This window comes from Elaeis guineensis, chromosome 2, assembly GCF_000442705.2.
Source record: "Elaeis guineensis isolate ETL-2024a chromosome 2, EG11, whole genome shotgun sequence".
Lineage (NCBI taxonomy): Eukaryota > Viridiplantae > Streptophyta > Magnoliopsida > Arecales > Arecaceae > Elaeis > Elaeis guineensis.
Window position 1 is genome coordinate 106,187,396 of NC_025994.2, and position 13,633 is coordinate 106,201,028.

At 35.1% G+C, this 13,633-nt stretch overlaps 1 protein-coding gene across 1 annotated transcript; it reads right to left on the reverse strand.

Annotated features, from left to right (window-relative positions):
- Window positions 1–1,635: 1,635 nt before the first annotated feature.
- LOC109506235 (protein ASPARTIC PROTEASE IN GUARD CELL 1) lies at window positions 1,636–3,319 on the reverse strand. Its single transcript, XM_019852685.2, has one exon. It carries the CDS (start codon window positions 3,300–3,302, stop codon window positions 1,791–1,793), a length of 1,512 nt encoding a protein of 503 aa, XP_019708244.2. The 5' UTR covers window positions 3,303–3,319; the 3' UTR covers window positions 1,636–1,790.
- Between the last annotated feature and the right edge of the window lie 10,314 nt (window positions 3,320–13,633).

Here is a 13,633-nt window from a genome sequence, read left to right on the forward strand (position 1 = left end):
ATAAAGAAGCAACGACTTGATGATAATGTAATCTCTTTTTCGGATGATGATGTTCGAAGAATACAGACTTCCCATGATGACGCTATTGTCGTCTCGATGACGATAGCAAACTTTGATGTAAAAAGAATCTAAGTAGATAATGAAAGTTCAACTAATATTTTGTTTTACTCAACTTTCTTCTGAATACGACTATTAATTGATCGACTCAGAAGAATCTCTACGTCCTTAGTCAACTTTACTGGAGATGCAATCAATGTGGAAGGAGAAATTACAAGCACTAACTATAGAAACCGATCCACGATAAAGCATCCTCCTCTTGACGCTTACGGTTGTCCAAGTCTCTTCGGCTTACAATGTCATACTCGGACGATCGAGATTTAATGCATTAAAAGCGGTGGTATCGACATATCATCTACTTGTCCGATTTCTGACAAAAAATGGAGTCAGAGAAATGCGTGGAGATTAGCAACTAATCCGACGCTGCTTCATGATTTCTGTTGAAAGCAGTAAGCCTGAAGATCCTCTATCGGTCAACAAACTAGATCAAAAGGAGAACGAAGAAAGGGGTGAGCCAGTTGAGCAACTGGTTTTGATCTCATTGAGAAAAAATGACTCTACAAACATAATTCAAATTGGATCGCAATTATCTGATCCGGAGTGAAAACAATTGATAGACTTGCTGAGAGCAAATGCCGATATTTTTGTTTGGTCGACGACCGATATGCTAGGGATTTCTTCGAAAGTGATAACTCATCGGTTAAATATCGATCCCAAAGTTAGACCGATGAGACAGAAGAAAAGATCCTTTACCCCCGAAAGATAAAAGATCATTGACGAAGAAGTCGACAAGCTCCTCGCAGCCGGCTTTATTAGAGAAGTCAACTATCCTGATTGGCTCGTCAGTATCGTAATGGTGAGAAAAGTCAATGAAAAATGATGAATCTGTATCGATTATACCAACTTAAACAGGGCACGTCCAAAGGATAGCTTCTTCTTACAAAGATTGACTAACTAGTCGATGCGACGTTGGGGCATCGATTCTTGAACTTTATGGATGTCTTTGCAGGCTACAATTAAATTCGAATGGCGTCCAAAAATGAAAAGCACACCGTCTTCACAATTGGCAAGAGCATCTACTGCTATAAAGTAATGCCGTTCGGTTTAAAAAATACTGGAGTGACTTATTAACGACTGATCAATAAGATGTTCAAGATACAAATCGGACGTAACATAGAGATTTACATCAATAACATGCTAGTGATAAATGCCGAAACTCGTGATCATATTCGAAATTTAGAAGAAATCTTCGACATATTACGTTGGTATCGAACAAAATTAAATCTAATTAAGTATATATTCAAAATAATTATTATAATCTAAAAAATTACTGTCATGATCTAAAAAAATTATTGTCATATCCTACGATAGTAGTTTTACAGCCACCGGCACTATCGTCTATGGCTGGACATATATAAATAAAGAACTCAATCCTATCCTCCCCGGTCACTCATGATAGCGATTTCATAATCACTGTCACTGTCGCCTATTGCTGGACATATGAAAATAAAGAACCCAATCCTATCCTGCGAAGTCACGTCAAAAATTAGAGCATAAGTTAATTAAACAAGTGCACCAAATACTTTCGTCTTTATTTATTGATAGCATGAAGATGTGCTCCCCGGTCCGTTGCATTCCCAACCTACCTACTTCACTTCTTTTTAGCAACATACACATAACGAGCATGGCTAGCTACACTGGGGACGGACCGACACCAAAAGTCTTAAACATGTTTAACACTTATTGGGGGTAAACGACACGATGGAGTTCTCCATGTCGATGACGACGCGCATCCTCTGGTGCTGGACGTTCCCGATGATGTTCAGCGGCGACGGCGTCTTGGCGAAGGCGAGGCAGAAGTTCCCCTTGGAGTCCACTGGCATGAGGAAGTTGTTCGGCCGCAGCCTCAGCTCCTTCCCCTCCCCGAAGTGGAACACCACCGACGGCACCTGCACCCTCTTCATCGGCGGCATGTTGTAGCACGTGTCGAAGATACCCGGCCCCGTCCCCGGCGACAGGTGGCGCGTCCCATTCACGAACGCCTCCCGCAGGGGCTCGTACACTTGCTTGTTCAGCCGGCTCACCGCCGTGCCCGTGTCCAGGATGACGCCCCCGGAGCCGTCCGAGTCCATCGCCAGCGCTGACGGCGGGATCGCCAGCTTCGTCCCGCCCACGCTGATCCCCGTCAGCTCCAAGTAGTAGAAGGTCTGGATCTTCTTGCTGCGGAGCAGCTTGGTGGTGATGGTGGAGGCCTCGGGCTGGGCGGTCGGAGGGCCGAAGTCGATGATGGAGGTGCCGGGCGTGTCGCGGTCGACGAGGCAGTAGGTGAAGGAGTGGGAGGGCAGGTGGGAGGGGAAGGACAGCGTCCCCGCTCCGAGGGCCAGGAGGCCGCCGGCGGCGACGAAGGTGCCCTCATTGTCGAAGCCGCATCCCATGGCGACGTTCTCGACGGGTGCGGCATCGCCGATGGTCAGCGTCTCGGCGGCGAGCTCCCCGATGGAGAAGGAGCCGTCGCCGTAGACGACCTGGTAGTGGCAGGTCGCGTTCCGGCAGGCGGAGTTGGTGGCGGAGAGGCACAGCTCGGAGAAGCAGCGGAGAGGTGTGTAGGTATCGGAGCCGGTGGGGTCGTAGATGGGGTCGGCCTGCTTGTAGCAGTCGGTGCAGGGCAGGCATTGCACCCAGCTGACGTCGCTACCGGTGTCGAGCACCATGAACTGGGGCTTCGCTGGTCGGCCGATGCCGACCCGGGAGAAGTACTCGCCGATCCCCTGGCTGCTCCCGGACACGATCGTGCCCCGGATGCTGTCCGGCATCGCCGCTGCCTTCGCGGCCTTGGAATCGGATCCGTTGATGGCGATGGCAGCCCGGGCGAAGATGGACCGGACCCGGTCGAAGTCGCGGCGGAGGCGGGCGAGGGTCAGGGATTCGTAGTCCTTGTGCGTGGTGGTGAAGTCGGGGAGGGGGAGGAAGTCGCGGGAGTAGATGTGGAGGGAGAGGGTGGCGGTGGAGGCGGAGGAGCGGAGGGTGGTGGTTTTGATCGCTTTGTGGAGGAGCTGTCGATGGGCTCTGGGTGGATCGAAGGCGAGGGCTTGGGTGGTTTTCCTGAGAGCGGCGGTGACGTCGAGAGTGGTTGTGGTTCCAGGGCTCTCCGATGGATCTTTAACCCGGCAGAGAGCCAAGGAGAGGGAGAGGGAGAGGGAGAGGGAGAGGGAGAGGAGGAAGAAGAGGTGGAAGAGGCTCGCCATTGCTGTGTGTCGACAGTGGGAGAATGGGTGAGAAGAGATGGAATGGGCATGATAAAGAGGTGGAAGAGGATACGTGGTGGGCTGTGGGCGAAACGGCTGAGATGGGGGCTTGGCTTTCATGCCTGTGACTTGTAAGCTTATGGGAAGGCGGGGCCACGTCATCCCTTCTACGGAAGAGTAAAAAGCAATGGAACGTAAGTCACATTTCTATGAGTCGCCACCCGTCGGTGCAAAAAAGGACAACCGATACGCATATCAGTAGTTCCGAACCGCCGCATGCGCGTCTCCATTTTTTCCGGCTCGGTTTCTTGACTTGCGTGGCAACTGGAAATTGATGCAATCTAATATATCTGATACATATATTATATATATATAAATAAAAATTAAAAAAATATATTAACAAATTAAATTATCCACATAAACATCAATTTATTATTTATGAATATCATATGGATCAAAAAAAATCTATAATTATTATTAAATTAAATAAAAAATATTATAGTATTAAATGATTGAATTGAAGTTCGTGTATGCGAATTAAATGATGTGATTAAAATATATTATTATTATATTTTATAATTAAAATTTATTCGTATACGTAATTAAAAATATGAATTGATATCAATAATTTAGATGAATATTATTTTATCATATTAATTTATTAATTTAAAAAAATTAATTTTAAAAAATAATTTATAATATGATTTAGAATTCACATATTATGGCTCAAAACCAGTTAATCTGTGGTATTTGCATGTATGGTTATCTTATGCGCATCCAATCAGTTGCTGATTTATATCCGCTTTAGGTTCCGTACGATTAACGTGAGGATCTCAATTTTTTCGAATTTCGTCCATGAGCTAATTTCATGGCCATATGATTTTTTATTTGCGTGTGTGTGTTACATAAGAACTTGCAATATTAATTATTAAGTACGATTCTACAGAGCTAGAGAACCAATGAATGCTCCACACTGGAAATGGAGAATTAATGGAGCGATAATTTGACATACTTTTGGAGAAAAGATATAAGGTGAGTTTATACAAGAGGCATAACATCAAGGGTTTGATATAACATCACTTACCATGACTTATGAATTGGGGTTCAATGTCATAGTTGTACCCCTCTCCTTATTATTATGTTTCTCCGCTTGGATATCTATGATGCTAGCAGGTCTTTCTCAACTCTTGTTTCATTCTCTCTGAATAAAATAAACATACTGCAATCTAAAAGGTTATGCATTATTACATTATTCTTTTCTATTTTTAGAATATAATCTAAACATCGAAATGTCCTCTTCCGGCTTCATGTCATATAATTGTCCACCTTTGCAGGATTGCTAATTTTTTTTTATTTTTAATTAAAATAGAAAAAATTATAATTTTATTTCTCACGATTGATATAACCGTTAATCAACATTGAGTAAGATACTTTGAGGATGACAGAGCCCAGAGCTAAAACTTTGAATGTTAATATGAATCCTTTATTGCCAATAAGACTAATGAATTGAGTAACAAAGCAGTGATGGTTGGTCATACTCATTTTAAGTATCCTGCTCTGAACAAAAAACTTAATACTATAATTTACGAGGTTATTTAATACATTATCTATTTCTATTCTTAGAATCTAGCTTGAACTTTGGAATGTCGCCTTCCGACTTGATGTCGTGTTGTTGCCCATTGCTATATTTTTATAATTATTTTTATTTAAAATTAAAAATGCAAAATGCCACCGTTCCATTTTCGATTGGTGAGATGATAATTTGTTAGTATTAGCCGACATCGCTTGTCGGGATTGGCCCAAGCTAAAAGCTAAACCCTAGCACTATGTGAATCTTTTATTGGTATGTAAGTCCAGTGAATTGAGCAGTGAATGAAGCAAAATGGATCACAATGCTACTTTCTAATCCTCTCTTTCAGGAAGAGAGAGAGAGAGAGAGGAAAGGAACTATAATTTAGGAGGCCATCTATTGCATTATCCATTTCTATATCTGGAACCAACCCAAATTTCAAAATATCCTCTTACAATTTTATATCGCATTGTTCCCCATCTTTAGATTGATAAAATTAATTTTATTTTAAAAAAAATTAACCAACATTACTCTATGTTCTATGGCTAACATGGCAATTAAGTGACATTCATTAACATGATGTATCAGGAGTGACCAAACCTAAAGTTAAATCTTTGCATATTATGTGAATCCTTTGTTGCCATATAAGATTGATGAGTGTAGGGATGGAATAGCTGTATATTTTAGTACTTAGTTTAAACACCACTTTTTCTTCTCCCAGTATAAGAAAAACTATTGATACAATTTAGGAGACCATCCATTGCTAATATCTATTTCTATTTTTGTAATCAAACCAGAACCCTAGAATATCATCTTTCCACTTTATATCATGCTTTTATCCATCTTTAATCTACAAAAATTATTTTATATTTAAATTAAAAAATAATAATATGCCATAACTTATCTCAATTCAAAATTTAATTTTTAAATTTTGTATTCAAATTGTTATTGTAATCCTTTTCTTATTTTTCTCCTACTTTTTCTTTATTCAAATTCAAATTTTAATTTTAATTTTGAATTGTTGCTGAAATATTATTTTTATTTTTATATGTACATACTTTATATATTCAATACATACTCAAAGAAATCTCAAGGAATCAAATGAGATTTTTGAGCCATTTTATTGTGTTTTTTTCATAGAGTCATAACTTGACATCACTATCTTCCTTGTCTAAACCCAACTCTTTTTCTCATATCAAAAATTTCCATCCCAACAATATCAACAATATCTAAAATGGCGACTTGCTTTGGTAAAGACTGAAGGAATGAGTACTAGCTATCACATTCTTTATCCGAACTTGAATCCTCTCCTGCTACCTCTCTTATCATCTCCAATATCTCCAATCTAATTTCAATCAAACTTAATGACAATAACTATCTTCTTTAGAAGTTTTTCTTTGAACCAATTCTATGGGAACATAAGCTTATGCCCTTCATTGATGGCTCACTTCCACCACCTTCCCCAATGCATCCAAACTATACTTCATAATATGAATGTGATAGATACTTCTTTCTCATATCAATGCTATACTATCAGAATAGGCTCTTCCTTATATAGTTGGAGTCACCTCGATCGAGCAAGCTTGGATTTTTCTCTCTCGTCGCTTTGCATCCTTTGCTTCTTCTCATGTCATAGCTATAAAATGGTGGCTTCATCACATTTTAAGGGATCATCTTCTATGCAAGATTATCTTCAACAATTTAAAATTCTTGCCAACAAATTAGTAGCATGTAGATCGCTAATAAGCGATGATGATTTGCTTATCTGCATTCTAGATAGACTTCATCTTATCGCTTATTCTTTTCTTCATATTCATGCTTGCACTTGCTCTCTTTCTCTGGAAGAACTTCATGCTTTATTAATCCGTAAGGAAATTAGTCTCATGGAAGAGGCTTCCATGCAATCTACAAGTGTATTTATTGCCTTGAGACCTGTTAAAGCATTTAATCCAAGCTATGCTTGTACTCACCATGGGAATAGTCGGCATCACAACAATAGTCGGCGACCCAATCACCTCTCAAGCAATGGCATCCTACCATCTCCTAATGAGCAAATTCGTTTTTTTCGCTCACTTGATCGCTCTTCATAGTTTACTCAACCAACCTATCAAATCTACAACAATAATGGACATATTGCCATCAATTGCTACCATTATATGAATTATGCATATTAAGATTACCATCCTCTAAAGAAACTTGCAGCTATAGCTGTCGTTTGCTCACTTATTGATGACAATATTGGATATTTTGATACTAATGCCCCTCACCATATATATCACTGTGATCTCAACAAGTTATCTATTTCATCCAAGTATAGTGATTTTGATCTTGTCTAAGTTGGCAATAAATAAGGTTAGTCTATATTTTATATTGGGATCATCTTCTATCACCAATTATATATAAAAATAAATTTTATTTATCTAATATACTTCATTATCCTTAAGCCTCTACAAATCTCTTATTTGTAAACCATTTTTCTCATGATAATAATTGCTATTTTTTGTTTGATGAATTTGGCTTTGTTGTCAAAGACAAGAAATCGAAAATGACATTATACCATAGAATGATTGAGAATAAATTTTATCCCTTCTATTTCTTTACAAAAGATGTAAAAATCTACTCGCCTGCAGCCCATGTTGGCCATCGCATCTCCACTAATGTTTGGCTTCATCATCTTGACTGGCATTCATCTCATAATATCCAATTCCTTATTTTATCTTTTTTTTCAATTTTAAATAAATCAAGATAAATTATATGTTCATTTTGCCAATTAGAAAAAAGTAAAAAATTTTATTTTTTTATATATATGTTACAGCTTTTTAATCACTACAAGAAAAGAGTATTTTTAAAATAAAATTATTTGCGATGCAAGTATTTTTGTCGCCACTAAGAGTATTTACGATGAAAAATAAAATTCATCATAAATTATAAAATATTTTTGATAAAAATAATTTTTCATCATAAATAGTTGCCTATTAGCGATGAAAAAATTATTCATTCATAAATATGAAATATTTACAATGAATATTTTCATCATAAATAATATATCATTTATTTTAATTTTAAATTTTTAAATATTCATGATGAAAATATTTTTATCATAAATATTTTAAGTATTTATGATGAAATTATTATTTTCATCGATAATAATTTTATTCCCAATAAAAATATTTTTATCACCAATATTTAAAAAAATAAAAAATTTAAAATATTTAAAAATTAAAGATTATTTATGATCAAAATATTACATCATAAATAATTAAGTATTTATGGTAAAAAAATTTCATCATAAATACTCATTATTTACGATGAAAATATTTTAATCATAAATAGTTAAAAAAATTAAAAGTTAAAAAAAAATCAAAAATCACTCATTATTTACGACAAAAATTTTTCATCATAAAAAATAATTTTTACGTTGATAAAAACTTTTTCATCATAAATACTTGATTATTTATGATGAAAATATTTTCATCAAAAATAGTTAAAAAAATAAAAAAAATTAAAAAATCAAAAATTATTAATTATTTATGATAAAAAATTTTCATCTTAAATAAAATTTTTTTATGATGAAAAAAATTTTCATCATAAATATGTTATTATTTTTGATGAAAATATTTTAATTGTCAATAGTTAAAAAAATCAAAAATTTAAAAAAAATTAAAATTTGATTATTATTAATGATAAAATTTTTTATCATAAATAAATTATTTTTATGATAAAAAATTTCATCATAAATATTAAATTATTCATGATAAAAATAATTTCATCATAAATACTTAAAAAAAATCAGTACTTAAAAAAAATCAAAAGTTACTCATTATTTGTGATGAAATTTTTCATTATAAATAATGATTATTTACAACAAAATTTTTATTTTTATCATAAATATAATTATTTATGATAAAAATATTATTATTACCAATATATAAAAAAATTAAAATTTTAAAAAAATTATAAAATTTAAATTTTTGATTTTATGTAAGGTAATTATATTTATTTTTTGTAGCAGCTGTATACATCTTTTATCTTTTTACGTGGTAAAAAAGCAAATATGAGTTATGATCCAGACCGAACTTTTTATATGAAAAAAATCATATGAAAGTGGATAATATTCTTAGATTAGAATAAAAAAATTTTTTTGAATAAAATAAAAAATATATTTATTTACGATGCAAAATTTATTTATTCATCACTGTCACTGTTACTAGTGATATCAATGAATCTTTCTGATGGAGTATCTATCTTAAGCTGTATGAAAGGAACCTCCTTTTATACAAAAACTATATAGTTAAACAACGTATTCTAGCATGGCTTCCATGATCTTGAAAGATATTATGCTTCCCACATTGATCGACGTTCAAATGTATCTTTGTTGGAGTTTCAATCATGAGAAGACAAACAATATGAGCACTGATCTTCCTAACAATGCAAAACATAAATATGAGCTTGCACTATCCGCATGTTTGTTTAGATTCTGGTTAATTGCTAGATCTTTAATACTCACACAATTTCTAACGAATTTTTCAAGCTCGATTCTTACATGCATGCAATATACAAGCTTCTGGACCTCTAACTTCTATCCCTATCCTATCCTTCAAATCTCAATCTGGATGGATTTCTCTCACGATCTTAGAATCGTCGTGATATTCTCATATTCAGACTTTCGAAATAAGAACTCCAAGAAGAAGATGAGCTCTTTGAAAATCGAAGACATCAAAGCTATCGATCTTCCATAGTGTTCATTCTATTACGAAAGTCGAAGAGCTATTTTTATAATAATTATTAATAATATAAATTAAACTTTTCATCATAATTATATTTTTATGTACGTAATTTTTTTAATTTTTTTAAAAATAATAAATTAACTATTTATATAATTTTTTATTAATAAAAAATTAATTTTTTAATAAAATTATTTTAAAAAAATATTTTAGACCTAAAATTTTTTAGATTAAAAAAATTAATTGTATTTTTCATAATGAATATTTCTTAATGTCATTTTTTTTGTTAAACTTTTTGGATGAAAAATTTTTTTGGTAGAAAAAATTTAAAATTTATTTTTTATAAAATTATTATTGAAAAGATATTTAATTATTAGCAACATAAAATAAATTTTTATCATAAATAATCTTTAAATTTTTTATTAATTTTTTAAAAAATATATTTGTGACATAAATATATTTTTCATTAACAATTATATTTTAAAAATATCATTTTAATCAATTTTTATGAATGAAAAATTTTTTAATTAAAAAAAATTTATTAGCGATGAAAAGTATTTTCATCAAAAAAACTATTTTAAAAATATTTTTTAATTTTTTTGAAGAAAAAATTATTAGAGGGAAAAAAAAATTTATTTGACGGTATTTATTAGCTACAGAAATCAAATTTCTATTGCTAATAAAATTATTAGCGATGAATTTTTTTTTCCATCGTCAATAATTTATTTTTGGATGAAATTTTTAAGAGAAAAATTTTATTTAGTGAAAGATTTTTTTTGATGATATTTATTAGCGATGAAAATTAAATTTTTATTACTAATAAAATTATTAATGATGAAATATTTTTTCATCACTAATTATTTATTTTTGGATAAATTTTTTTAGAGAAAATATTTTTTTAGTAAAAAAATTTTTTTGGATAAAATTATTGGTGACAAAAATAATTTTTCATTGCTAATAATCGTATTGGCGATGAAAATTTTCGTCGCTAATAGTTCTGCATTCAATGCACGTCAATTCGATGTCCCTTCGCGCGAAACCCTCTTCTTTCTCCCCTCCCTCTCCCCTCTCCGAGCCCTCCCCTCTCCCCTCTCCTCTCTCCGATCGAGATCTCCCTCTCCCCTCTCCCTCTCCCTTTCCCTCTCCGAGCTCTCCCCCCTTTTCCCACCGACAGGCGCCTCTCCACCATCACCGTCGTCATTGCCGTTCGCACCTCCGATGCCTCCGTTGCCATCCACCGTCTGTCGAAGGTATGGGTTCTTTCAATCCTTTTTTTTTTTGTTGATCAGGCCACCGGGGGGCGGAGGGGGTTGCAGGGGTGGGGTTGGGCGGTCGGGTGCGACCCGGGGGCTGAGGGTTCAAGGGGCGGAGGGGGTTGCTGGGGTGGGCAACTGGGGGCGACTCGAGGGCGGGGAGGGGGTCGGGGGGCGGTCGGTGGTGAAGAGGGGGTCGACCGACGGAGGGGGTTATAGGGTGGGAGTGGGCGGTCGAAGGCGACATGGGGGCGGGGAGGGGGTCGACCGACAGAGAGGGTTGCAGGGGTGGGGGTGGGCGGTCGGGGGCGACACCAGGATGGAGCTGGGGTCGGAGGGTGGCTGGGGGTGACACGGGTCAGGGAAGGAGCCGTGGGCGATACGAGGCCAGGGAGGGGATCGACCGACGAAGATGGGGTCGAGGGGAGGCCGGAGGTGATACGGGAGTGGGGAGGGGGCCGTGGGCGACCGGAGAGGGGGTCGGTCGGGGATGAATGGGTGACGGCTAGGAGGGAGGAAGGGAAGAGAGAAATGATGAGAAAAAAATAAAAAAAATAAAAAAATAAAAAAAATAAAATATTAATCAAATATTTATTATTTGATTAATAAAAATAAAATCTAGGTCACGATTTGAATTTGATCGAGATCAAAATCTGGATCAAGATCTCGATTCAGATTGAGATCCAGATCGGGATCTGATCAGGATCCGAGTTGGGATCCAGATCGTGGGGGATTGGAGTGGGCGGTGGCACCACGAGGGGTGGGTCACGATGGATGGGTGACGGCACCACCACCGCAAAAGCTGGGATCATGGGGCTTGAGTTCGGACGGCGTGGGTTGGGTGACGGCGCCGGCACCATGGGAGCGGGGGCCGTGGGTGGCCAAGTCCGAAGCTCGTTTAGGAGAAAAAATATTTAGAAAAAAAAATTTTAAACAAAAAATTATTTATTATTTTTAGATAAAAATATTTTTAAAAAAATAAAAAATCATCAGGCTCTCGGGATTAGGTTTCGTGTTATTATTTTGTGTTAATATTATTTTGCATGCTCAACTACTTATAGTTTATTTTATATTTATTGCATAATTTTTTTAGTATTACTACTGAAATTTATATTTTTTTATTCCACTAGTACAATGCACATTATTTTTACTTATTACAATTTAATTATTTTGTATACTATTTTATATATTTTTATTTATTATAATTAAATATAAAAAATATTTTATTTTAGAAAAAAAATTACTGAAATTTTTGATGAAAAAATTTTAATACAGAGTTACTCTTTTTTGATAAATTAGAAATTCATCTTTGAATATTTATTTAGAGATAGTGATTAAATTGTATTGAGCCGTAGATTTTCATTCAAGAGTCGATCTTGATCGAGATCGACTTTTGGATATTCTGTATTTGAACTTTGTGAAAAAGTAATAATTTTATTATTATTAATAGTTGATATTTTATTGTATTATGTGGTACTCAGCAGTTATCTGTCCACTATTCTTCGGGTATATAGTGGATAGGGTGCGTAGACACTATATTCACGTCGTATACTTGAAAAACCATGAGACGATCTGTCAAAATTTTCATAATAATAAAATAAAATATCGACTAATAATAATAATAAGATTATTATTTTTCTGAAAGGGATTGGGCCACACCTGTTAGTAATGATTTGAAATGGATAGAATCATATATTTTTGCTTCATTAAATTGACAGAAGGAGATTTTCTGTGTTACTGTTCAGTCTGTGTTCTTTAATGCATGCTGTTTTGTATAAAATGATCCTTGTCCAGATCCAGATCGAGATCTGATCCAGAATCTAGATCGATATTTGATTCGAATGAATACCACTAAAAATTTTTTTATTGTTAATAATTTTTATGATTATTGTTAGATAGATATCAATAAAAATTGGATGAATACTAGAGATATTTTTTTATCTGAATATCGAAAAGATGTTCAAGATTTTATTGACTTTGCATGGCATAAGGCTGACAGTGCTAGTCGGATAAAGTGTCCATATGGTGTATCATCACATAATACTTGTGGAGGAGCATCTGCTATGTTATGGTATGGATAAGAAGTATACTTGCTGGATATGGCATGAGGAAGGTGATCCGAATGAAGTTATACGCGATGATGATGATACTGAAGATGATAGTGATGCTGCTAAACTTGTCGAATATAGTGGTATAGGAGAACTATTGGATGATTTACATCAGGGTGTTTGTTCAAATGTACGCATGAGTACTAGTACATCTAAAGGTAATTTTGATCATGAACACAATATCCGGCTTGAGGTAAAAGGGACTTCTGAACAGTTTGTAAAGCTTGTAAAGGATGCATGAGAGCCACTCTATCCAAATTATGCAAAGTTCTTCAAGTTAGAATTTTTGATAAAATTGCTTCATATTAAAATCGTGAACCGATGGAGTCAGAAATTATTTGACCAAAATTTGACATTGAATAAAGCAGCTATTTTTGATAGAGATAGACTTTCGAAATCATATTCTAAAGTAAAAATATACATGCGAGAATTGAGACTATAAAAATGACTTTCTAGGTACAAAATCGATAATAAAAAAAGAAAGAAAATACCTCAAAAGATTTTAAGGTATTTTTCATTGATTTCAAGACTTCAAAGGCTATATATATCCACAAAGACAGCTGAAGAAATAAGATGGCATCATGAGCAATGGGTTTCGGAGGAGAACTTACTTAGCCATCCGATCGACTCTGTAGTGTAGAAAGACTTCGATGTAAAATATCCACACTTTGCGAGT

Coding starts and splice junctions, on each gene's coding strand:
- LOC109506235 (XM_019852685.2), bottom strand. CDS start 3,302: ATGGCGAGCCTCTTCCACCTCTTCTTCCTCCTCTCCCTCTCCCTCTCC.